The sequence below is a fragment of the Athene noctua genome, chromosome 4 (assembly GCF_965140245.1).
Source record: "Athene noctua chromosome 4, bAthNoc1.hap1.1, whole genome shotgun sequence".
In the NCBI taxonomy this organism is placed as follows: Eukaryota; Metazoa; Chordata; class Aves; order Strigiformes; family Strigidae; genus Athene; species Athene noctua.
This window is the reverse complement of record NC_134040.1, coordinates 36,912,292-36,938,161: the sequence shown is the minus strand read 5'-3', so window position 1 is coordinate 36,938,161 and position 25,870 is coordinate 36,912,292. Positions and strand designations below refer to the sequence as shown.

The 25,870-nt window shown below is 37.7% G+C and overlaps 1 protein-coding gene across 5 annotated transcripts in view; it reads right to left on the bottom strand.

Annotated features, from left to right (window-relative positions):
• Window positions 1-25,870, bottom strand: part of INPP4B (inositol polyphosphate-4-phosphatase type II B) — a 330,214-nt gene that overhangs the window by 116,038 nt on the left and 188,306 nt on the right. For all 5 annotated transcript variants that reach the window (XM_074905028.1, XM_074905029.1, XM_074905027.1 and 2 more), the window contains exons 9-12: window positions 17,535-17,585; window positions 14,147-14,226; window positions 4,657-4,768; window positions 2,147-2,219 (exon numbers count right to left, since the gene is read on the bottom strand). In XM_074905028.1, the coding sequence (XP_074761129.1) occupies window positions 2,147-2,219; window positions 4,657-4,768; window positions 14,147-14,226; window positions 17,535-17,585 (316 nt within the window). The remainder of the gene's footprint in view (window positions 1-2,146; window positions 2,220-4,656; window positions 4,769-14,146; window positions 14,227-17,534; window positions 17,586-25,870) is intronic.

The following is a 25,870-nucleotide window of genomic DNA, read 5'->3' as shown; positions in this document are numbered from 1 at the left end:
GAAATCTCAGTATGTAAAAATGCAAAACTAGAACTTAATGTCTCACACATGCACTATGGGTCTACCTTCATTGAAAATTCTTGCATCCTTTCCAACTTCTAATATCAACAAAACCATGCACATGTCATTCATACAGACTGGATGAATGTGTTTTTGGGCAGAGCTAGTGTGTGGTACAATATGCTTAAGGGCAGCATATGAGAAAGCCAGTCTCCAGGCAATGCAGAGAGCTTTGATCCATATGAAGCCCAGTCATGGAGGCATCCTGGGGAAGAAGTCTAACTAGTTGGGCAAAGCTAAAATTTTCTAAGAAAATAAGTTGGGTATTTAATAAAAAAAGAGTGGGACTGACAAAACCTGGAACTAGTGCCAGGTGTCAGGAGGGAGGTGGAAGCAATGCTGGGATGAGAAGAGGAAGTCACAAGTACAGGAAACAGACTGAAGGATAAGTATTTATTAGAACAAGCTTCCTGTGACTGAAAACTCTTTCCAATATCCTGCATGCTGTCATTTCTTGCATGTGCATTTTCAGTTCTGCTCTTTCCTCTCAACTCTTTTCAAAAACAAAAAAAATTACAAAAAACTTCTAAGTATGTTTGACTTTAAAAATCCTAGCAATGTTGGGTGGGGTGGGGGTTTTGGTTTTGTGTTGTGTGTTTGCATATGAGAACAATAAATGTAGAACTTAAATTCTGTAATGTATAACTGTCTAGATATACTGTAGAATCATGTGCAAATACTCATGACAAAGTGATCTAGGCTTCATTATTCATAAAACTGACCTTGAAAGTTCCACCAAAATACATTCCCTAAACTACAGCATCTCCTCATCCAAAAAACCTCAACAAAAACCCCAATCAAACCCACCCAAAGAAGGCAGCAAATCGAAAAAAAAAAAAAAAAAAAAAATCAGTTGTGAATCACTAACATTCTCTCTGAACAGAAATGTCATTTCTTTAATGACATTAAAGAAATGTTCACTTATCTGTATGACGTACAGACTCAGAATTAAAGAATGGCTGCACTGAGTTAGACCAAATCATTCAACTGGCTCTGTATCTTGTCTCCAAGAAGAACCGTAAGTAAGATACCCAGTGATGCAAGATACTCCCCCTGCCTCCAGTTATTTTCAGCTCAGGAATTTCCAGAGCCAGATGTAGTTCCTGTGCATTTAGTAATTTTCCATTAATATCTTTTCCACAAACACATCTAGTCTCACATTGAACTGATGAAAAGAAATGGCAGCTCTGAAGAAGAAATCTATCCCTGCTTCTGATCTAGTCTCAACAAACCACAGAAAAAAATTACAGCATTCACACATACATGGAAACGCCTATTTTTTGGAGGGTTCTAGTGCTTCCTTCAGGCTGCACAGCTAGTCTAATAAGTCTTCCCTATCAGTGAAGTTATAAGAAAAAGTTTCAGTAAAGGTTTTAAAAGATTTTAAAACTTCAGTAACATTTCTCCTCAACTGTATGCAGCAAATACACCAAATTCTTGACAGCGCTGTGGTTTCAGATGACCGATATAACTTATTTGTGACATTGTTACTGCAGAGTAATGGAGATTCATAAACTTGGGCTAATAAAACTTTAACAGTGCAGCATATCAGTATGTAGTATTTCTTGGTATAATGAAAGAGAAATAGATCTAGTTCAACACTGTACACGCAAGCCCAGAGTTGACCTAGAATTGAGAATGCCTTGCCAACAGCTTCATTCACTTTAGGACATATAGCTTCCAGATCAAGCTAAAATTGTCACTTCATCAGCTATTAGAGAGATTAATTCTCCAGGGCATTCAGTTACAAATAATGCAAAATTGCTTTAACAGAATGTCATGCAATAACATGACAAAAACTTATAAGGTTAATTCCATGCCCACTGAAGTCATCGACAGTCTTGAATGGTAAAAAATGGGAGATTTTAGCAGTGTTTCAGGAAGCATAATTAACATACATTTCTGAAAGTTTTCCTCACGTTTCTCATTAAAATGATACTGTCAAATATGTATAAAACATTTAAATATTAAACTTTTAAAAATACACATCATTTGAAGAGCCTTCTAAGAGCTCTGTCCAAAATCTTTGTGATTTCTTCAGGATCTGACAGAGCATTGCATCTTTTATGGATGTTAGAATACTTACCTGCATTTAATGAAGGCAGGTTGTCTCTTCCACTTATGCCTTCAGTGGCTGTACATTCACGAACCAATGCACACTACAAAAGAAATGCAACCACAAATGTAATACACTCAGGTGCTACAAGGAAATTCATAGCAGTTTATAAATTGCAAAAAGAAAAACCATCACTTATAATGTAACTTCCCAACGATTATAATTTACTTTACTCTTGTTATATCTTTCTTCCAACATACTGTAACACAATCAGAATTATAGCAGAGAAAATGGCAAAATATGAACAGGTATTCCATAATAAAACAGAAATGTTTTCTACCCATACAATGGCAGTGGTTAAAATAATTTTTGACAAGTTCTGTGCTTTCAGAGAGGTTTCTTTTGACAAGGCAGTTTTCACATGCACAGTGTCAGAAAGGACTCCATGAATTTTTAAACAAGTGAAAAGTAGGAAGTATAAAAAGTCTTTAAAATGCGCTTGTGGTTTGTGATTAAAGTAATTTGTTATACAAGTGAATTGGAAGACTACTTTGACAGGATTAGTGTATGAAAGTATAAAAAGTTTATGGAGAAATCAACCAGTGTAAAACTATGTTAAATGTACTAGGAAGTATACTTTTAATGTTCCTCTCCCGCCAGTCAAAAAAACCCCAACCCAAACAGCCTCTAAAGGTGATAGGGAGTTCTGTTTCCAGGGCTTCCCCAAGTTCTAGATGTTCTACTGCAGAGCTTGAAGCAAAGAGCAAGATGTGATGTACTCTCTACCAGTTGATATGTCAGACTGAATTTAACTATCACCTTACTCTTCCATAAGGAATTCCCTGCACATAGTTCATCTAATGAGTTAGCAAACCTAATTCAGAGTTTACTTCTTTGAATTCAATAACTCCACATTCTCACAACTGCATCCTCACTACGAACATAGAAACCAAGACTCCATGATGAAACTAATTCATAAAAAGTAAGGACTCCTTTAAAGACCACAGAAAATACAGGTGTCACAAGGCTGGTCCTTCTTGACAAGTATTAGAACCCCCTAGAAAGATGCTGTTAAAGCCTTCTGGCTCCACCAGGCTAGACACAGGTCATTAACTACATCTCAAATAATTATAAGAAGTCTCATCCCTCATTTTGAAATGGAAGAATAGCAAAACGAAGGGCTGAAAAAACAGTTCATGTCGCATATCTTGTGGAAGTTTTATAATACAAAACCAGAAAGATTTCACAGCATTTGTTGGCTTCTTTGGAACTGATCCCACTGGTCCATTGTTTTTAAAGGGCATTGAACTCCTTTGAGAAGAATGGTGAATAAAGAAGTGTAAAGTCTCTCCTCAGAGTTTGGCCCAAAAGCAGAACGTGTTGGCTGGGTAGAAAAGATATTCAGAACAATGCCCTTTTCTCCAAATATATATTCTTATATGTTACTTCTAAACAGAAAATGTAGTCCTTCATTTTACATTCCCTGTAACATTATCTAATTTTTTTTTTTTTCATGAAGAAGAGAATACACCACGGCATATAGCAATACACTGTAGTATCAGGGCTGTAAAAATTCTGACACTGAGAATGGGGCTGCAGAGGCAGAGATACCAGGAGGAGGCAACTCTATACAGTTATGTCAGTTATCATCAGTCAGGGAGCCAGTTAACAAGACCTTTTTTGTTAACTGCAAATCATTGAAACGCTGACTTCCTTGTTCTGAGCAGTCATTTCTGAATCTCTCCCAAGCCCAAACCTCTTGTCATTGTATGGAGATCCCATCCGTTTCACCCTCCCTCCCTCCTTTGGTCCTCCATTCCTCTCAAATCCACTCCTCCCATATAATTTCCAGCTCCAGTCTCCACCCCTTTTGCCTGCAACAACCTGTCTACCTCAGAGCATTTTTGCTCTTTCCAAACCCTTCTATCCTTCCTCTTATCCCACACCATGGTCACCCCAGCTTAGAATCCCTGCATACACCCTCTGGACAACACTGCCCTGTGCTAGCACTCTGAGGCACCATTGCTGAATCATCCCTCCCGTTGATTTTTCCCCACCATGTGCTCCCATGAAGTGCAGCTGAACCTGCCCCTTTACAAGAGGATTCACCTCTTCTTTGGCTTGCCTGTCTGCCATTCTTTCCAGGTTTTCAGTATTGTGGGCACAGGTTGCACATAAAAATCCACATGAACAGGACTTCAAGGGCAGAAAACAGAGGAACTGTCCAAGGGAAAAAGAAGTCAGATTTATGGCAACTCTATGGACCGTTTTTTGATTGGAACTGATTAAATATGGTCAGTTGAGGTCAAAATCAGCTCTTTTTTTTTTTTTTTTCCTAAAGAAGGGGAGGGACTAGGAAACTGAGGATAGGGTATTATTCTATACATTTTAATGAAAAATTGTTTTTAGTTTAGGGAAATTAAGTGTACGTGGTACTTTATTCCAATATTGTTTTAGTAAATCCTTAACCCAACTTGGAATTAGTGATTTAGGCATTTGGTTCAGCTGACCATTCTTTCTACAATGAACTCAGTTTCTACCTTTTGATCCTGGGCATCTGTTGTGATGTGGTCTGTTTCCCCATCCTCTAGCTCTCCCATCTTCACAAGATTGACTTCAATGGTACCAACCGTCTTTCCACCATCAGAAGTCCTGGAAAAAAACCCCATGACATCGGGTTATCTGTAGAATCACATTTGTTCGTAAAAATGCTGTCGGTAAACGTTTAGTCCCTTCTCCATTCTGTATAGCTGCAGTCACCTGTATTGAACTCATTATCTACAATCATAAAGCAAATGTTACAAATAAGGCATATTGTATTTTCTCCAAATTCTTTCTAGCAATGAAAGTTTTCATCATGAAACTGAGGATGGGTAAGTGCTAGAAATGGTGGAAGAATCTATGAACATTGCAAAGTTTTCATTCTAGATATTATTCTGTCTGTGGACTGTCAGAGAAAGGGCTGTAACGTATTGCACCAATATCCCACTTATGACCTGCAATCTCACTACACAGTACACTGCTTTGTCTCCTAACATAATCTGTGAAGAAAGGACATGCTCTGTATATTAATAAACCTCCTGCTAAACCAAAATAATGAAAATAATCTGAATACCACTTTCCCCTTTGTAGTCCCTCTGCAGAGTAATTATTCAAAATCAGTCCTATTTCTTTAACGGTACGGGAGAAAATAATACAGTTCCAGGTGAATTCCTTTATTATCATCCCTGCAAGTAGTTTACTTCCAACTAAACAAAAATAAATAGCAATTCAGATTTACATCTCAAAAAAAAAAAAAAAAAAAAAAAAGAGTACTGCTCACTATTTTTTGAAGAAACAAGGGTTTAAACTCAAAAAATATACTGACTGATCTTTCATCCTTCACTGGTAGCAAAACACCAAGGTCAATGGCACAGTCTGTCTCCCCTGGCTTATTCTGAACAGCTAAATTTTTTGAAAGGAAGGAAAGGTGACAGATCTTTTAATAATAATGAGGAAAGTGTAACAACAGCTACCAAGCAAAAATTGGCAAAAGGAAATGCTGAGAATAAGTTCAGCAGAATTACAAAAGCACAGAAAGGATGAAGAATGAAAACAAATGGGTTTGGGGCAATACTGTGTATGATCTCAAAATTCAATATGAAAAGTGATGAAGCAGGACAAAGGAATAGGGACCAGAGGGCTGGCAATAAAAAAGAAAAAATGACTGTCAGAAACAGCAACATTAGAAAAAAAGTGTTTCCATTAAAAACTGCCACGTTCCTAGGGCAATCCTCGCTGCAGGAAAACACCAAAACCCCCATCGGTACAGACACTCTTCCAGAACTTCAAACAACAGTCCTCGCGTTACATTCATAAAGGAAGGAAAAATCCCCCAAACACCCTTCTCCTCACGTCACCAACCAGGAGAAAGACAGACTGGGGGCCGAGCGAAGCCCACTCTGCGCAGGGTGAGGTTCCTCAGAGGTAGGGCCCCAGAGCCAGCTCTACCAAGCAGCACTGCCCTGGCCCGACCCGTGTTGCCTCCTGCTCTCCCAGCACAGCCTTCCAGTGCTGCCCTTCTGCCCTGCCCAGGCTTCCCCAGAGCACTCGCTCATGCCTCAGGTGGGAGGACCCTGTCTCTGCGTTGAGCTCCCATGGTCTTACATCAGTTGTATTTCTGCATGCAGCATAAGGCCTTAATTAAGTCAGAGTATGCCAGCTCTTTACATTGACTAAAGTTAAGCACATACATTAGTCTTTTCAGGCACAGGGACTTATTTATCATGCTAAATCAAAACTTTCATTTTTTACAGTAAAGTCTCAAAACATAGCTAACCCCAAGCTTCAAATTGAAATAATTATTTTGGTTTCAAACCATTATGCTTTAATATGTGACTCGTTTGAATATACTCATCTTGCAACTATACAAATTAAATATGTTGCTATATAAAATCTTGTAAAATACACATAATTCTTCATATTTCACTACTTCATTTGCTCTAAGCCAAATTCATTACTGACAATAAAGAACAATTAAAAATGAACCAATTCCAGATAGCCTTGCAACCAAAAAAGTGTACGTTAATTAACAAAGTATACAAACAAACAGTAATGAGGAAGAAGAGTTCAATGTCCAAGGGGTGTTTATGAGCAAAAACACATAATAATTTTCAAATGTATGAGAACAACGTAAGCGTCTTGAATGAGACATCCTGCTGAGTTGCTACTGCTTAGGGGTCTGACAGCATTTGTTTTCTCCTTCCTGTGTCAAACCAGCATGCAAACTAGGTGACCTAACAAAGGCACTACAGCATTTCCAAGGAGAAGGGGAATACAACATATGTTAGCAAATCATATACTTTTAAAAATCAGACTAAACGTGAGGCTGTAAGACATTTTTCAACAGCTTAACATGTCCTGATCAAAGTGTCAAGTGGACGATCTCATTACCAGGATTACTTAAATATGCAACAGCACTTTGTTGTTATCCTGGTCTGAAAAGAAAACGTTTCATTCATTTGACTTCCAGAAGTAAAATCCTACCCATCCTTTCTTTAGAGAACATGTGTTTCTAAGGCCAAAGAGACCTGCAAGTCTCAGACTGACCAACATAAACCAGGTATGATTTAAAATTATGTCAGGGTAAACTAAGAGTATAAACAAATCTTGAGCAAAACTGAGCTCAATTTGCAAATGAACTGATACAAACCAACAAGGCATGTTGCTAAATTAAAACAAAATAAAAATGGAAATGCCAGTTGTACTTTCTCAGTCCTCATCTCCCTTCCTTTAGAACACTAAATATTCCCCCTTGTTGCTGTTACTAGAGACTTGGCCTCAGTAGGGCAGGGAGCACTGCACTGCTTGCCTCCATGAGTAGCAATACATATTTAGAAGCTTTCTGCATACACATTTTAAAAACATGATTGATCTAATTTCACTTTATATCAATTTTTTTTAGTGATTTTCTTCTCAAAATCACCCCTGTTCTGGTCTATACTATGTAATACAATCTGAAACATGCAGTATCTGCAAGAGAAGGTAATGCAAGAGAATAAAACTAAACAGTGGGACTGTGCATTGTAGTTGTACTCCTTCCTCAATTTCTCTTATCTTTCCAGATGGAAACATGAAAACACAGTTTAAAAAAAAACCCAAAAAAATCCAAAGTTTCTTTTTGAGTGCTACAGGCACAGAAATCAACAAAGAGCTCTATGAACATCCAGGGATTAGCTGTGTCAGACACTGTGAATTTAGTATACCACTGGTGGACGAGTCTTCAATCAACAGACATGTCACTCATTTAAAACTTTCAAGCAACTTCACGGATGAAAATTTTGCTTGAAAGGAAATAAAATTGAGAAACAGAAGTGATGCAGTGGGAAAAATAAAAAAAAGCATAGTGACCACACTTAAGATAAAAATCTATATTATTTTACCTTTCAGAAACAGTATTTGCACACACACACATATATAGGTATACACTTCATGTCATTTGCCTGGACAGACAGGAAGAGACCATCTCACACAGACACACTGTTCCACAGAGCATCAGGAGAATAATTAATTGGTTTTAGGATACTTCATAATGCATTAGGATAGAATCAGCTTATTTGCTGTAGTTTAATAAAGATGAAAAGCGCACTCTTCACTCACATGGTGCAATGAAGACTCTCCCTGCATCAAACTGCTTACGGTCATGAGACGAGAGATACTATAGACCCACAGAACAAAGGATTACACACCTTGACAAACCTGCATAGGGACAGTAGGGATGGGGAACAAAGTGATAAGAATGAAAAAATGTCAATGTGAAGTAACCATATAAGTATGGCCTAAACTCTAGCTGGCTCATGGAGTCAGAAAATTCCTGTTTGTTTTGGTTTTTTTTCTTAGCAGTCTGGGATAAGCAGCACTAATCGCCTGATATCTGTTCATGGGAAACAAAGTGTTAGAAGAGTGATTTTTAAACCAGTTTTAGAATCTAGTGGCTTCACTAGATTCACTCTGCAGGCTTCAGCAGCAAAGCTGGCAATATTTCAGTCTATCCCTAACCATCCAGTCCAACATGACTACGTGTTTCTGCGCTCACTCCACCTACCACAGCCATAATCCTGTGACAGCCCGCACTCACCTAAACTGGAATCACCAAGGACACCACCTTCTGACGAGGCTTGCGGTGGTTATTCTGAGTGAAACAACATGTTGTGAACTTTAAAAAAAACCTACTTTATCAGCGTTAAAAACAATATTGTTCTACTCACTGAGCCAAACCCAGAGACCTTTGAAGCCATCATGAGATCTGCTCAGGTTTAAAACAACAATTACTTACTAATGCTTTCAATATTAATTTCAAATTTATTATACACATGGATTTCCTTACCATCTCAAATCCTTAAGGATCACCAGATCAGTATCAGTTCCCTCAAATGTGAGAGAAGGAGCTAGCCAGCATCATCATGAGCAGCAGCAATATGTGCCCACCTGAATACTTCTGGCAATAAAAGGGTGACCTGGGCACCCAGAGAAAAAAGAGGGTAACAGGCTGGCGTTGGAAAAGCAAGTGAACTAGATGGACTAAGTAAAGCAGCCGTTTGCCTCCAAAGCTGTTTTCATCAAGTCTCACTGCTGTGCATTGAATATGCAAATTTAGGCCTGCTAATTGTTTCCCATGGCCATACCTTTCTTTCAAAAAAAAAAAAAAAGGCTCAAGATCGCAAAGAAAAAGAGAAACAGACTGTGTATTTGCATAGCTGTGTTAATTATAGATGACTAAGTGGGTGACTGCCTGAAAAGCAAACTGTATGACTTCCAGTCTAGCAGGTAGCCCCTTTCTCCAATGCATAATACACAATAAATGTGATTAGTACAGATTAACATACAGATGATCATAGAATTATTTTTTCCACTGATGCAATATATTTTTAAATATGCAAGCACAAAACTATGGTATAGAAATGTTTATTGCGTTAATTCACAGTGGAGCCTATTACAGTCAATACCATTTTTAAACAAGTCCACTGGTAAATAACGTTCTCTTACATTCTAAGATAAATAAACAAAGTTTTGCACTGTTCAATTCCTTCTAAGTTTTCACCATTTTAATGTACTAAGCTTCACGTACTTTAAGCGTCATGTCAAAACAAGCCTCACCTCAACTGTATGGGAGATTTGCCCAGCTTATAAAGTCAAGCTGTTGTTCACCTGCTTCCTGGGGTGGATGACATGACATGAAGTAGCCAAGAAAATTTCCGGATGGAGACCAAGTAAATCTAGTTGTAGGCAGACTTGTACTGAATTTTAATAGGGAAAAGCAGCAAAATATATAGTATTTTATAGTCATCATTTGCTACCAAAGTTATATGTACATAAATGTCTGCAAAAATTAATGTGCTGCTTTGAAATTCTCTCTAGTTAGTTAAACGTGGTGAATGTAACTGCTACTGAAGTGCAGTTACGTGTCTTCTGGACCACTTAATTACAAGGTGCTTGGAGTACAGTGTTAGGAGGGGGGAGAAGGGGGGGGGTGTGTGTGTGGAACGGTGGAACGGGACTTTCTTTAATGGAGTCTTGGAGTTATTTTTTTGAACTTTCCAAAAATAACTATACTTTACCTTCTTTATTTAAAGGAAATAGGTTTGGTCCTGCCCAAGATTAATGAAAATAAGACAACTAAAAAAGAAAGAAGGCTGATAGACAAACAGATTTTGTCCAAGAGGTCAAGTACAGCCACACATTTAAAGAAAGTCTGTATGGTACATGATTGACAGACATCCACAGGAACATTCTCTCCAATAATCTGTATAATTCATGCACTCCATCCTAGTTCTTCTTTTGTATGGTTAGCTCCATCACTATAAAGTTCCTGCTTACAGAGGCCAAAGAATCCAAGTGATATTGATACTACCCTAGTTTTATACTGAAGTAGCCTACTTACACTTTTGTACTGTCTACTAAGAGGAGTGTCTCAGACAGATGGGCTTTATTTTTACAGAGCGCACAGAAGAAATCTATTATCTTTTTCCTTTGCTGCTTCTTACATACAACTTACTGAAAATCATACCAAAATCACCCAAGCTAAAGAGGGCCTTCCTAGAAACAGGGCAAATACAGGGGAAGCAGCTAATGGAATTACTAATTGCTAGCCCTTTACAAAAGGCCATAGACCTCAACCAAGCAAAAAACCACATTACACTGTTCTTAAAAGAAAGGCATAGCAAAGCAAACCTCTAAACTGAACTTAAAATGTAAATCAACTAAAAAAAAATCAGTATTATTTACTAAAATAGCTTTACAAAGAAAAACGATGTATGCTTGCTATTTTTTTTTCCAAATTGGATACACTGCAACAGATAGTCAATATTATGAAATATTCTGGTACTGAATATGCCTTTTGTATTATTCAATAGCCCATTTTATCCTGTTCATCATCACAACCCTATAAGAAAGCTGGAAGCAAGTGACATTGCATTGCTAAATGAAACATTCAAGTCTATAGAAAGCTTTTCTGGTTTTATATACTTCATATTGAAAAGTACAATCCCAAGTCTCTAGTAACTATATTCCTCTGCCAACATCTGTTGTGTACATTGTCAGCATTGAAGCAATTCTACAAATTGACCTGTTCAGGTTTGGATGACGAGATATAGGCGCACACATCTCAGCTATCAGTTTAGGGCACTCAGCTATCAGTTTAGGGCACCTTTCTAGAGAAGAAAGGACAACCAAAATAAAAACCTCTTTTGCAGAGGTTTTGTAACTTGTGTCCCTAACCACCATTAAAGTACAACGGTGGGGAAAGGGAAAAAGCAGACCACAGTTTATCAACAGTAAGGAATTGTAGATGTATGCCAGCCCTCCACAAAATAACTGAGAAAAATGCAAGAAAATTCCTTTAAAAACACTTTTATATTGCTACATTGTACCTTAGAAAGACAATGGCAAGACATAATAACAGAAAAAAACAGAGAAAAAGTAACCAGATTCTATAATCACAACAATATTTACAGGGCACACCACAGTTATTTCCGATCCTTAAATCTCTATTTAGGATCTAACAAAAGAGTATCTCAATCACAGGCACTCCCTGGTAAACTCCCTTCGAAAGTGTATCAACAAGAATTAAATAAAATTGCATGCTCTCACAAGTCCCTTGGTATATCCTCTATTCTCCTGAGCGTTACTAATATAACAGGGCAATTAGAAGACAGCAAGTTTAGATTACTAGACCTCTCTGGTTAAACTGCCACCAAAGAAACCTGGAACATTTCTACTGATTTTGTGTTGCTGAAGAGCCATAATCAGGTAACAGTCCCACATGTAAAAGGTTAGGATCTTTTTGGTTTTAAAAAAAAAAAACAAAAAAACAACCAAACCCTACCATTTAATGTATCTGCAAATTAATTTGAATTGTTATAATATTTGTCTTCTAGTGTTAGCTGCACGGAGGACAAACAAGACTAAAAATATTGATTAAAAGCAAATCTGATAAGGCTTAGAGGTTCAGCTGAAACTAACCTGGCAAACTGTCATCTATTGCTTATTAGTTATCATTCTGATCTTTCTGTTTACAAATGAGATGGATTAGATACTTACTCTTTTCAAAGTTTCCTGAAACTTTACATTCTGTCAATTATTATGGTACCTGTCAGAGGCATTCTTACAGATCAAGTTTTCAATATGTCAGAGAGGCAAAGTTTGTCAAAAGAAACTGAGACAATTTGAAATTGTGTAAGAACAGACTCTCCCAAATGCTAAGGTGGTATTTGTTTATCTAGCCATACATTTCCACAGAGAGTAGTCAAGTATTGCCTGATCAGTTTTGTTTGTTAGAAAACAAAGTTATCTGCTTGTTAGGCATGGCATTTTCTGTGTTTGGGAGAAATTAAAATCAAGGCATTTCATTAACTTTGCCCTGTGAACTACACATACATATGCAACTACTAGTGTTGGGAAGGCATGTGCCAAAATACTTTAAGAAGTTTCCATTTCAAAAAGAATGTAAGTGTCCTTGAGATAGTGACAATACCACAACATTGTTGAATGGGTCATAATTTGGGTCTTCAGGACAAATCCAGGCTGGCTTCATGTGCACATGATAAAGAATGTGACACAACTTTTCTACAACACCTACATACAATATTCTAGGCAGAACATAGACCATTGTCACAATTGTTCTAGTCACAGCCTCTTTCGTCCCAGAATTTTGCCTATGTGGAAACATGGTGAGTTTGGGCAGTTGCTGTGTGAAGCTTACCTGTGCTTACCCAGTAATCTCAAATAAGCCTCCATTGTGCTTGCAAAAATCAGCTCAACAAAATCCCTGCACTATATAAAGTCCAATGAATTCATTCTGAAAATCACCACCTAAAAGGTTTCCCCTAACCTTCAAAGAGTTTTGATTTGTATATTGATTCATCTTAAGCCATGCAAGTCAGTATCAGGCATGAAAACCAAACTCTTTTCTTCATTGCACAGCTTTAAGAAATATCTGTTCAGCCCAGCCCTAGTTTTTGAACACTGGCTCTGACCCTCCTACAGCTCTGTACCCTGTGTCACTGTAGTCCTACATCACCCCACCACCGCCGCCATTTGACTTTGGCTGCATATAACTCTAAAACCCCAAAAGGAGTCTTAGAGAGTTCCTCTGCCAGCTTTTATGGTAACGTAAGAATGAGTTTAGGAGACTGCAAACAATTCCACATGAGAGAAGCCTTAAGTCATTAGGTCCACCGTCTTTAAATATGCCTAGTAACCAAACCAGCAAACTGTACAGTGTTAATTCTTTAAACCACACATACCAAATGAAATAGAGAACCTTATGCTCCTTTCTACAGGAAACTTTGAAAGCACATCCCCTACTGCAAGTTCCTGGCAATTCTTCTATAAATTATCACACCAAAAAAATTACTATCCTTTTCTAATCTGACACATGGAAAGCTCCAGCTTAAAGAATTGGTATTTCATTTTGATGTTATGCATGATAGAAAACAGGAGCATTTCAAGTTAACATCTAATATACCGGGAATAATACAGAGTTTCAAACACAATCAAGCAGCAATCATAGAATCATCTAGATTAGAAAAGACCTTTAAGATCAAGTCCGACCATAAACCTAACACTGCCAAGTCCACCACTAAATCATGTCCCTAGGTACCACATCTACACATCTTTTAAATACCTTCAGGTATGGTGACCAGCAATTTTCCTGGGCAGCTTGTTCCAACATTTAATAACCCTTTCGGTTAAGAAATTTTTTCTAATACCCAATCTGAGCCTCCTCTGGCACAACTTGAGGCCGTTTCCTCTCACCCTATCACTTGTTACTTGGGAGAAACCAACAACCACCTCGCTAAAACGTCCTTTCAGGTAGTTGTAGAGAGTGTCTCCTCAGCCTCCTTTTCTCCAGATCAAACACCCCCAGTTTCCTCAGCTGCTCCTCACAGGACTTGTTCTCGAGACACTTCACCAGCTTCATTGTTCTTCTTTGGATGTGAAATGCCAGGGGTTATTAATTCAACATGGTTTACAACAGAGGAAAACACTTACCTGAGGGTAAGGGTCAACTGTTGCTCCTTTGACTTCACCAAGTCTCCTACTCTAAAAGTTGTACAGCCCAGGAAGCTTCTCTACAAAACAAAGCAAAAAGAAGAGATAACATCTCCATTAATTTTTTAAGTTTTGTTACTTTTTTTTGGTCTCACACTTGGAAATCTTTCTTTCGTACCTAGAAAAATATTACATTTCAATATAGTAGTTTGACACATTATCCAGCAAATTTCTTTTAATGCATCTGTAGCATGATTATCAGTAAATTGTTAAATTCTGATTTTAAGGGCCAGAACTTTTCTCTTATTCACTGAGAACAGTCTGACAACCTGACAAAGTAACAGGCTATAAAATGTACAGCCACGGGAAAAATTTCATTCAGTACAAGCATTTGCATTTTGCATCTTCTTTCTATATTTCTTATTTCTAGATTACAAAGAAATGCTGTTTTCAGTGCTTTACCAAAGTTGTTCTTGCTATGCTTTTTCCTCAAGCCTTAGGCACTACCATCTATATATTCCAAATACGAATGTATTTGATAAGAAAATGTTTTTACATTGAGTTCACTGCAAGTTTATTAATAGAAATGTTATATTCCTCTAGTTTATGGCAGTGCTTGTAAGAACTTGTTTCCTTTATTTCCATTGTAAGATGGACCTATTCATTGCAGAACAAGTGCAAAGAAATGAGCTAATGAAAATAGAATGTCTGAAGTTAAATTAAGCTACACCACTATATCTTTCCCTTCTGTCAAAATCACCTTCACACATCATCAAGAAAATAGTGCAAAGAGGAAAACAAATGCATCTTCTTTTGCATTTTAGTTATTTTTTAACCTCTGCTCATATACCACTGCACATGGCTAAAATCTCATTTGGTCACCTTGGCCAACAGTAGTATTCTTGCCCTGGGAACAATGGGAAAGAAAATAACAGTCTACAACCATCTTCCTGGCATTTAACTTTCAAATATACAACTTGATATCACCTGCTCTGAATCATAAGATTATGCTGAATTTTTGCAAGAAAGCGATAAGAAAGACAAAGTGTTTTTATTACATTGTAGTAATTTTACTGTTGGAATGGCAAATTCCAGGCTAAATTATATATGTTCTTGGACATACAAATTAAAGAAGAATCAAGTTGCTCTGAGTCACACAGGCTGCACACAAGAGAGACCAAATTTCCCATTCAGGGAAAAAGGTAGAGAATTTATTGCTACTGAGAAGCGTAACTTCCTCTGGTGAAAAAACCCTGCAGCCTGCTTTCTAGTGTTTAAATGTTAACAGTAAAGCTCTATGCTAAGATATGTTTTCTTGCATATAAAATATACAGTTCAAATCACAACTCTCTGTTTAGGTAAGCACCAACACTGCTCTCCAATTTGTTAAACTAGACCATCAGTTATGGCTCATTCCTATCAATGACAGAAGCCTAGATTTCCTGTGCTTTGGTTGGCACTTAAGAAGCAAAGGAAAAAAGACACATGCTCAGTCTAGGAAAGGTTGAGAAAACAGTGGATTTGGGAAGTGCTGAACTGGAAGTAAGGAAGAAAAAAAGCCTATAGAAAATACATGAAGAAAAATACCAGAGCCATACAAGCAGAGATCATGGTTAGTTTTCACTGCCAAAATGGATCATGTACTTTTACAAGTATGTCCAGGTGTGACACATGGTGATGCACAGCCTTGCCGGAGTGAACACAGATCTGTCTTCTTTCAGATCCATCAACATGACAGCATTTCTTCACTAAAAGTCTATGGTGGCATGGTTAGCTCAGTTTAGTTATCATCTTACAAGAGCGTACCCGTCTTGGTAAAATAAGAACACATTCTGCAGCACAGCACCTATACAGCAGCCATTCATTATTCAGGCATTTCATGGCATTTGGGTGCTTGCATTTGCAACCTTACCATTTGAAAAGAGGGAGAGGGATATTTGGAATGAAACTGATACAGGTTGGATCACTTGGGGCTTCTTTCTGCAGCACAACAGAACTATAAATCCATTTCAGAACGCTGAGTCCTCATATGATCAGGGCTAAGAAGCAATTACACTGTGCTCTTATACAATCTAGGAGCTTTGGTTACTGTACCCACTAACCATCTCTGTCATATCTAGTTCTCCAGGGTCATGAAATTAAAGGTGAATAATTTTATGGGCCTAAACCAATTCTACTTATTTGTCTGTTTCATATTTTTCTATTTATTTGGAATAAAATTTTCGTTGCCTGACAATGCATTTCAGAGTTACTTGCAAAATTAAATAAAATTATGAATGATCCCATGACCCAAAGTAAAAGAGTTATACTAATGTTCAAGGGGTCTAATTTCAAACTATGCCGGAGAATACGTTTTTCATACTGATTTAGATAAAAATAGTCTACCCTGGGGCCTGAACTGGCAGTCTACAAACCATTCTAACTTTGCACATGTGACCTAGAGAGTAGGCTTTGAACAGAACTGCTGCTGTAATGCTAATTACAGAGTAACATTCCTCTGTAATTTTGTTAGTGGGGTACTTACAATTATAAATCTTAAGATATGTGCCTTGAGTAGCTTGACGAATAATCTCAGCTAGCCAAAGAGAAAAGTCTCCCTAATAGCTACATGAAAAGTTAAAACACATTGATTTTTTCACTAAGATTGAACTACAGATTTTTCAAACTCTAGCTAAAGTCCTGGAAACTATGCCAAGGAAGCCCTGGTAATGCAGGAAAGTCAACACCTTAGGCTAAAAATTTAAAAATCCAGTTATTTTAAATGTTTGCAGAGATAGTTCTGACACCTGCACCAGATGGCGTTTGGTCTTTTATTCAGTCTAGCAGAACCAACATTTCCCACCCCTGTGAGGGGTCTATATTATCTGGGAGTTTCTAGCCTTCTCAGACCCAGAAATGACATACCGATACCTTTCCCAAAAGTTCTACAGACCTACAGGGAAAAATAAGTCCTCCATATGTCACCTGTGACATTATTCTTAAAGTGAATGCAAAGGCAACTCCTACAGCAGAACTTTTTATACTCTGCACATGAAAACCAGATGGTGACAGGCCATGCTCATTGAGGCAATGCAATTCCAAGCTCTCAATCTTATCCAGATTCCTTGTACGGCAGTAGCAGAAGTCTGGATAGTTGTGCTTGCCTCAGGATAATTTCAGTTGAAAAGGATTTTCAAGAAATACGTGAATGGGATTACATCAATCACTGAGACTATTACTCCTGCCTTGATGTTCTTATTCATTTAACCCAACTTCTGCTATTAAAAAAGCTTGCCAGCTCCCGTTTAGCAGCTAGGCAAAACACCATTTCTCTTCATTGGGTGTCTGTGTCTGATAACGAGGAGAAAAAAAATAAATTGATTAACAAAAAAAAAAAAAAATTGCTTACTCCAACATCTGCTCTTGCCTCCTTGTGATCAGGTAGGACACTGGTGCGGACCTGAGAGAGGAATATAAAAAGCAAAGACAAACAAAACATTACATTTTTTTTGTTACTTTCCAGTAGGAATGAGAGAAGTGCTCATGCATTTTTTCCTCATACTGTCTACATTTTGGTGATAAATTTAAAGGGAGGTATATATGTATATATAATTTAATAACAATTAATTAATAATATATAATATGTATATATGTATATATATAATTAATAACAATTAATTAATAATGTAATCACAAGATCTTCTGGTTCCTGTGGAGGACGCTTCTCCCACTACACATTTTTCATTCTGAACTTTCCTAATTCTCTAAAGGCAGAAAGACTGTGCTCAATCATTCCTTTCCTAAAATCAGGTGCTTGGCTCTAACTTGAATGCCAGAATTCTTCATCTAGACTTGTTATCTGGAACCAAAATTTTTGACCAGAAATGAAAGACCACAGTACATTAAAAAGTATTCTCCAAATAAGTACTTGCCTTTGCAGGCTGATGTACAACAGACATCCTGATCCCCAGTCTCAGTGTATGGCCCTGTCTCCTCCTGCCACCTCCTGAGCATCTTTGAGGTGGCAGATATTTGTTGGCATTCATAGAAGGGAAGTCCCTGTATTCTCCCCTACATGGGGCCTCCAGTTGTCCCTGCATTTTCTGCTGGGTGGAGCTGCCGTGTACACAACTACTTTCATTTCACAAGGAAAAGCGTGGGACAACCTGACTTCCTCTTAATTCTATGTTTCCCAAAAGACAGTACAGGGTGGTTTTGGGTTTTGGTTGGGTTTTTTTTTGGGGGGGTGGGGTGTGTGTGTGTGTGTGTTTAGTGTCTATACAATTTTATTCTTGAATGTTGCTTGAGAACAGAGAAGTGATTAAACAGTAAAAATGAGATAGAAGTAGTATAAGAAAGCCTCTGTAACACTGTCTCTAACACGGTCTGCCTGAGCCAAAATAGCCCATTGGATTAGCTTGCTGGTAAAAAGATGCCAGCTTCAGCAACACACAAGGGAGGTATGTACTGAGCATTCACATCTGTTCAATTACCTAGCCTAAATAACAGATATCCATTTACACACAGCCCCCCAAGGACAAATTTTTGGCTTGCTTTCAAAGTAAAACTCAAACTAATTTTGCAAATTTGTCAGCAAAAGACTTACTTTGCCCCATTCCCTCAAATGTGTCCAATTCTTTTATTCTACTGCAATTTACAATATAAAAAATAAACCTTGCTTTAAAATAAAGACAATTTTACTTCTCTGTTTGTTATCCCAACTACAACATGTTGTTAGAAAGGGCCAACCACAGATCTACCACAGAGACATGACAAAGTAGAACCATAGCTTTTCTCAGTCAGCTCTTATCCCTTTGTTCTCTAGAGTGAGAACAATTTTTTTTCTCACAAAAGCCTGAAGATAATAAAGAAATGCTATAATTAATTTAATGAAGGCCGGCATATTTTAGAAATCTGTGGGAGTCCTCATTTGGATGTAATTTTACATTTGGATTTTTTCCACTAATGTAACATTAGCAACTCTGAGGCATTTGGCATGCTGCAGAACATTAGTACAAAATTTTCAACACAAAATTAGTATCTAAAATTTACCTGTAAATATTTAAAGTCCCAAATGAAAATAAGATAACTGATATTTCACCGATGGTGATATCCATCTTACCCTTTTGGGGGCTGGGAAAATTGGGAAAATAACTTACAACAGATCTGTTTCTTAAAAGAAAGAAGGGGCATCAATGCCAGGCCAAAAATCCTATGTCATTTTAAGTTGTTAAAAAGCTGTTCTATATCCTAGCCTCAAACAGGTAACATCTGGCCCAGTACAGAAGTGAGGTATTTCCATTTTCTAGTTATGATGGATATTTATTCAAGAAACATGAACAAATAACTTAAGAATGAACCTTCTTCTTCATCACTGATTTATAGGAAGATGCTTTCGTAACCCAGCAGCAGTTCAGCAAGTACTTTCAAACATATGTAATTGTTTTTGCATGACACTAAGGTGTGCTTTAAAGCAAGAAGCAGCCCAAATATCTTTTGTGCTTATTGAAATCAGCAGAATCATACACTTAGAATTATAGACTATTCATTTTTTTTGATAGATGAAGTCTTAGTCCAAAAGAATTTATGTTTTTCTGAGCCAGAAAAATAGTGTAAAGGGATGTCAAAACCTAAAAACCCTACAGTATAAGCCTTCTAACATAACAAAACCACAATTTGTAATTTCAAATGGAGTTAAATAAGGGAAAAAAATTATGTTGTGTGTTTGCAGTTCCAAGCCCAATTTCATTAGTGTCACAATGAAAAGGGTAGAAAAAACTTCCGTTTTCAGTTCTAAAATACTTTTCAGTTCAGCTACATAATTTTTTGTTTGTTTGTTTTAGCCACTTTATAACCAGCAGTCATACAGCCAAATATACATAAATACTGTGTTTGGTGGGACTGGCATTGGACTATGCTTCTCTTCTCTCTGAAATATATTTCTTTTGAAAATAAACCGGATTTTTTTATCCAAGTGTATGTAAATATTTTTTTATTTAGAAACAATTTAAAAATATTCATTAAAAAGAGAAGTCATATATGTGTATTTAAATACATATATGGGAGCTATAGTCCGGTCACTGTCATGCTCCCTATTGATTGAGTTCCCAAATATACTTAAATTCCCAGAATGCTGCAATTATTAGAGTCCTATTATGAGACATTCACATAAGCCCAGGCAAACATCACTACAAACACAAAGTCAGACAGTTTGCAACCAAATATAAGACATAAGAAACAACTCAGCTCTAGTCCCAGTCCAAAAAATTAAAGAGGAAAAGTGAGAGAAATACAAAGGATTTAAAAGAGCAAATATTGTTCCAGTATATTACCTGATTAAACAAACTGCTGTACTTTTTAAAACCTTGTCATAAACCAACTTTTCCCTAGTGTCCCCAATAGTATGCCAAAATAACTACAATATATAAATATAAACAAAAAAGGGCAGATTTTAATCTCAAGTACCCAATATTCTGTTAAAATTTCAGTTTTCTCATTATTAGCTCCAGATTTTCCTGAGCAAAATTCAAAACTCTGACTGGTGAGTTTATTCAGAATGGGGGTAAAACTAAGAACATCTCTGGAATAATGCACATTACAGCCTCACCTTCCCAGACAAGAGATGTACAAAGAGATCAAAAAAGTAAGCAAGAAAGATAGCTTGTAACCTAGGTCAAATGCAAAATGTTTATGACAAGAACTGATTCCAGTGATTTAGTTTGTAAAATAATAAAGCTATCTTGTGTACACCCCAGCTTGTCACACCAGGAAGAACACTAGTGCACTTGGGTGGATAGTCATGAGACATTCCATTTTCTCCAAATCTCATGAAGAGCAATATGCAGTGAGTAGCTATCCTTATACTTTCTAGTGCATTTATCACAGATATATCCAAGTGTCAAATTGCTCTAGGCATAAATGCTAAATTCAGCTTTAATTAACTGTCCTTTACCATAAAGGAGCTTTATATGATTAAAAAGAACATTTCTTTCAGTCGTTCATGGTAGTCGAAGCCACATCCACACACACTGTCAAAGTTCAGAAGACTGAATCATTATCATCACTGAAACTTTTGTGCCTGCTCTTAATTAAAGTCTTTGCATTTCAGTTTATGATCAAAGGCCATGCTCGGAAGGTACTTAAGTTTTGCAAAGAAATAATGCTAGAACCTTTTCACAGTTACTCTAGATTTAAGTCATCAAATCACCAGTGGCTTTCAATGACTTCCCAGTACTTATTGCTGTTGGCTACTCAAATGCACTATTCTGGCACCACTGTTATATGCTCCTGGCATCTCACAATAACTAGATATACACCGCATCAGGCAAAGCATAGGGTAAGATAGACTACAGAAAACAGTGAAAAACTGACTTATACTCTTTCCATATAGCACCTTCCAGGAAGGCATTCACAATTTCACTCCCTCTGTATAGACCTGGCAGCTGTATAAGAACAAAACACACAGACAATTTTATGTAACCTGGAGGTACTCTGGGACAGTGACCATCTACACCTTTCTTTCCCCCACAGGCCCTTTTGCACAGAAAATGGGCACTGAACTCTGCTAACAACCAGCGCAACTCTCCAGACAGCTGCTATAGATAGCCAGTCCCCATCCCCACCACCACCGCCTACCCACCAGCTATGCCACACCACCTATCAGTCAGGGAATAAATATATTTCTTGTAACTTTTCAGTCAAAGAAGTTGTAGCTTCATGTGTGTGTGCTGGGATGAGCTGAAAATGCTGAAATTGTTACTAGGTTCTGCAACAATGTCAATCAGCTTTTACACAATAGATTCCATACTTGCAGCAAATTCATTTTTAAAAGATATTGATGAGACTCTGTACATTTACAGCTATTTGTTTTCACCTAATAGATTAAGTTTACTAAAAAGTTCAATGAACATAGTGTAGTCAGCAAAGTAAAACACTTCCATCAATAATTTGTTGGATACCTGCTCACTGGATGGAGGATAATGGTAATACACTCGTTTTCTAACCGTTAAGTGCATAATTATTTCTAAGAGTCGATATAAAGCAAAAAAGATGATCTTTTCCCAATAGGCATGCATGTGGTATTGCAGGCTTTAAAGTTCCAGTAGAAAAGTTGCTATGCAAAAACACTAACAAATGTTAAACTTAAAGATGAAAACAAGTAAAGGGAACATAAGCTGTATCAACTTTACTGCAACTCTTTTGCAGTGGTATAATATATATAATGTTTATTATATATTTGAAAATTATTTAAAATATAATTTTTAATATCTATATTTCCCTACTATATATGTGCCCCTGTAATTTGCTATATACCAAGTGACAGTTTCAGCTGTTTATTTATCTGAAAGGGTCAAATAGAAGGGCATGCATCGCTACATATGGTTGGATACTCTTTATAGGCAGTGCTTGATCATGATTCTCTTGCAGAGTGTGGAGTCACAATCATTCGTTTGTGCTGCACTGAGACAGTGTGATAACTCCAAGCACTTTTCAAGAAATAATATGAGGATAATAGAAAATATTAACTTCTCAGTCTCAGAATCATCATAAACTGCTTTTCTATCCAACTTCCCTACAGCTGAATATCTTTTCTCTGTGTAGGCTGCATATTTGTATGCTGCATTGGGTTTGCATGGCAAGGTTTTGGTAGCCGGGGGGTTACAGAGGTGGCTTCTGTGAGAAGCTGCCAGAAGCTTCCCCAGTGTCTGCTGGAGCCAACGACAACCGGCTCCAAGATGGACCCACCACTGGCCAAGGCCGAGCCCATCAGCGATGGTGGTAGCACCTCTGGGGTGATGTACTTAAGAAGAGGAAAAAAACCCAAGACTGCATAATGACAACTGCAGCTGGAGAAAGGATGAGAATATGTGAGAGCAACACCCCTGCAGACCCCAAGGCCAGTGCAGAAGGAGGGGAGGAGGAGCTCCAGGCCCGGAGCAGAGATTCCCCTGCAGCCCGTGGTGCAGCCCGTGGTGAGGCAGCTGTGCCCTGCACCCACAGAGGTTGTGATGGAGCAGAGACCCACCTGCAGCCCGGGGAGGAACCCCTACAGCCCAGAGCTCTACTACCTTGCACTGTGCCTCTACGCAAAATGATGATGATTGTATCCACACAAGGGACCACTGTTGCTCAGATTCTAGGAGGAGGCTACAGCTTGGGTAATGGACACCACTCAGCATGGCTTACAGCTTCAGCTGCTGATGCTCAGTCTGCAAATCACCAAGCACTGCTAAGAAGTGACTGTACTGAAGATGTGCTAGGAGGAAAAAAGGCAGCTCCTGTTAATGGTCTTTCCCTCACAAAGCACTAAGATCACATAACAGAGCATCTTCCCCAGTATGCTCCAATAATCAAATAAACAAAGCTGAAAAATCACACATTTGAAACAAAATTATAACAACCTCCCTATATCTAGGTCTATTCTCTTCCACAGCTATTCATATGATAAATAAATAATCCTTTAAGGCAAAATCCTAATTTTGATTAATCTCTTGGAGTCAACATAAATATGAAAAAGCTGCCAAATGTATCCATATAAATCTAAATAATCTTGAATATGTTTTCAGTGTATGCAGTGAAAAAACGGAAGAAACTGTTTACCTTGTTAATGTAGTACACAGCATGAGCACTAGAATAATTTTTTTTAAAACCTATTTGAAACAGCTTTTTTTCCACTGAGAAAGATCCATCAAGTGTAAGGTTACGTGAAACATTAAAAGTGACAAAGAAAAACGGTCTCCGTAAATTAGAGATAATTAACATCTGAGTCTTAGCATCATTAAAAATAGATGCTCTTCTGCTACTAGTAATTAATTTGCTCTTTATTGAAACTCGGGGTATGAAAACTGCCAGTATCAACCGCTGCAATACACTGCTTTTCAGGGTGAAGAAAAAGCCGTGTATTGCTGCACCCAAGCAACTCTCAGCTACAAGTTGATGTAGACCTATGCTGCAAAACATTGTTTTGCATGAAGAGATCATCACCAGTCCCCTTGTGAAGAGCTGCTAGCAAAAGATGACCTTCACACTGCAGTTTCAGTGCATCCAGTTTGCACCCATGAAAAAACACCTATGAGTGATGGTTCAAGCATTGCAGGGATCTGAAACACCATCCCTTCTCAGCTGCAACACATCTAGACATGGCAGGGAATCAACACAGTCCCCCACAGGGTGCTCAGCGCTGACTGACAGAGGCAGCATCACATTGCTGGTTGGTTGGTTAATTAGTAGTCAACCTTTATTTTTTTAAAAAAAGTTGAATTTTTGCAATCATTATAATGACCACTGGTAGTGAAATAATTAAATACAGGCTTTTCCCTCCATCTCTCAGTTTTTTTGAACAAAGCCCAACCATGTGAAGAAACACTCTGCAGTCTTATATAGGTACTGAACATTCTAGGTATTTCCTCAGTTATAAGTTTTATGTAATATAACATCATATTTGAAGTCTTTAATCATTGCGATCAGCCAGTAGGCCACTTGCTCTTTCCCCCCCAAGTCCTGGGAATCACCCCTTTAAAGTCTGTTGCATACTGGGAACTTCCATAAAATCTGAAAAATAAAAATCCCCATCAAAGTGCTTGTGATGCCTGCTCTTCCCTGCTTGCTTTCACTGTGAAAGAAAAGTCACCGAAAGTAAATTCTAGCTTCTGTCAGCAAGCTACTGATGGACCATTCCGAAGCTTTTCTGGCTATTCATTTATATAGGCCAGCCAACAGGGAGTTGTTACTTGCTCAAATCTGAATACCTCAGGCTAGTCATTACTATTCCACTATCCAAAGATCACTGCGACAGACTCCACACAGTCCAAAAAAAGCAGCAGTTAACTGCAGCCAGGGAAACCCAGATGTTCGGACAAATTATATCCCAGAGAATACTCAATCTAGAATGATTAAGAAAATAGGATGTAGAAATACATATATAGGCTTCTCTCTCACACTTTTTCTCCCCACCACCACCTCCTCATCTAGCTGTGCATATTGCTTGAGCAAAACGTGACTGATCTGTCAATCTCTCAGTCTGTCTGAGCATCTTGCTCCCCTGAAGCAGCAGACTATAACCCAAGTGTTCAAGCTGGAATTTCAGGGCAAAATGTTTTCCTAGAATGAAAGTATTCAGCAATGCTCACAGGGCCTGAGGCAGCTGGATATGAGAAAAAAAAAAAAATGTAAATCTCTTTTCCATATGAGTATCAGAGAACCTGTGCCAAAAAACAATGCTAGAGAAGCCAAGGAAAGAACTTGTACTCTAACCACTTATTTCAGAAACACTTGAGAGGATACAAGCCAAGGGTGGTGAAAAGCACATACAGTTGGCTGATGAACAGCCAGTCAATACAGTTTCACTTCAGTATGACGCAAAACATAAATTAAGGCAAATATCTCTGGACCGATCAGATGATGAGCTCAGTGGCAATATTAAATTACCAGAACACAACCTGCATCAGAAGTTGAGTAAAAATTACCCTATGACTCTGAATATCTTGGCAAAATGAACTGAAATTACCATTTTTTCTACTGAATAAACAGTCTATTTTTGAGTATGCTAAAAATCTGCATTTCATAATTTCTATCTATTGCCATAAAAATCACATTAAGTTCTTCAGAATTCTTACTATAAATTAAACATTACACCATTTACACTGATGAGCCAGTTACAATACACAGAGTTTATATTTGCATCTTGTATATGTATTTCCAACAGTGATAGTTCCTCAACAGATTGCAACATTTATTCAAATGGCA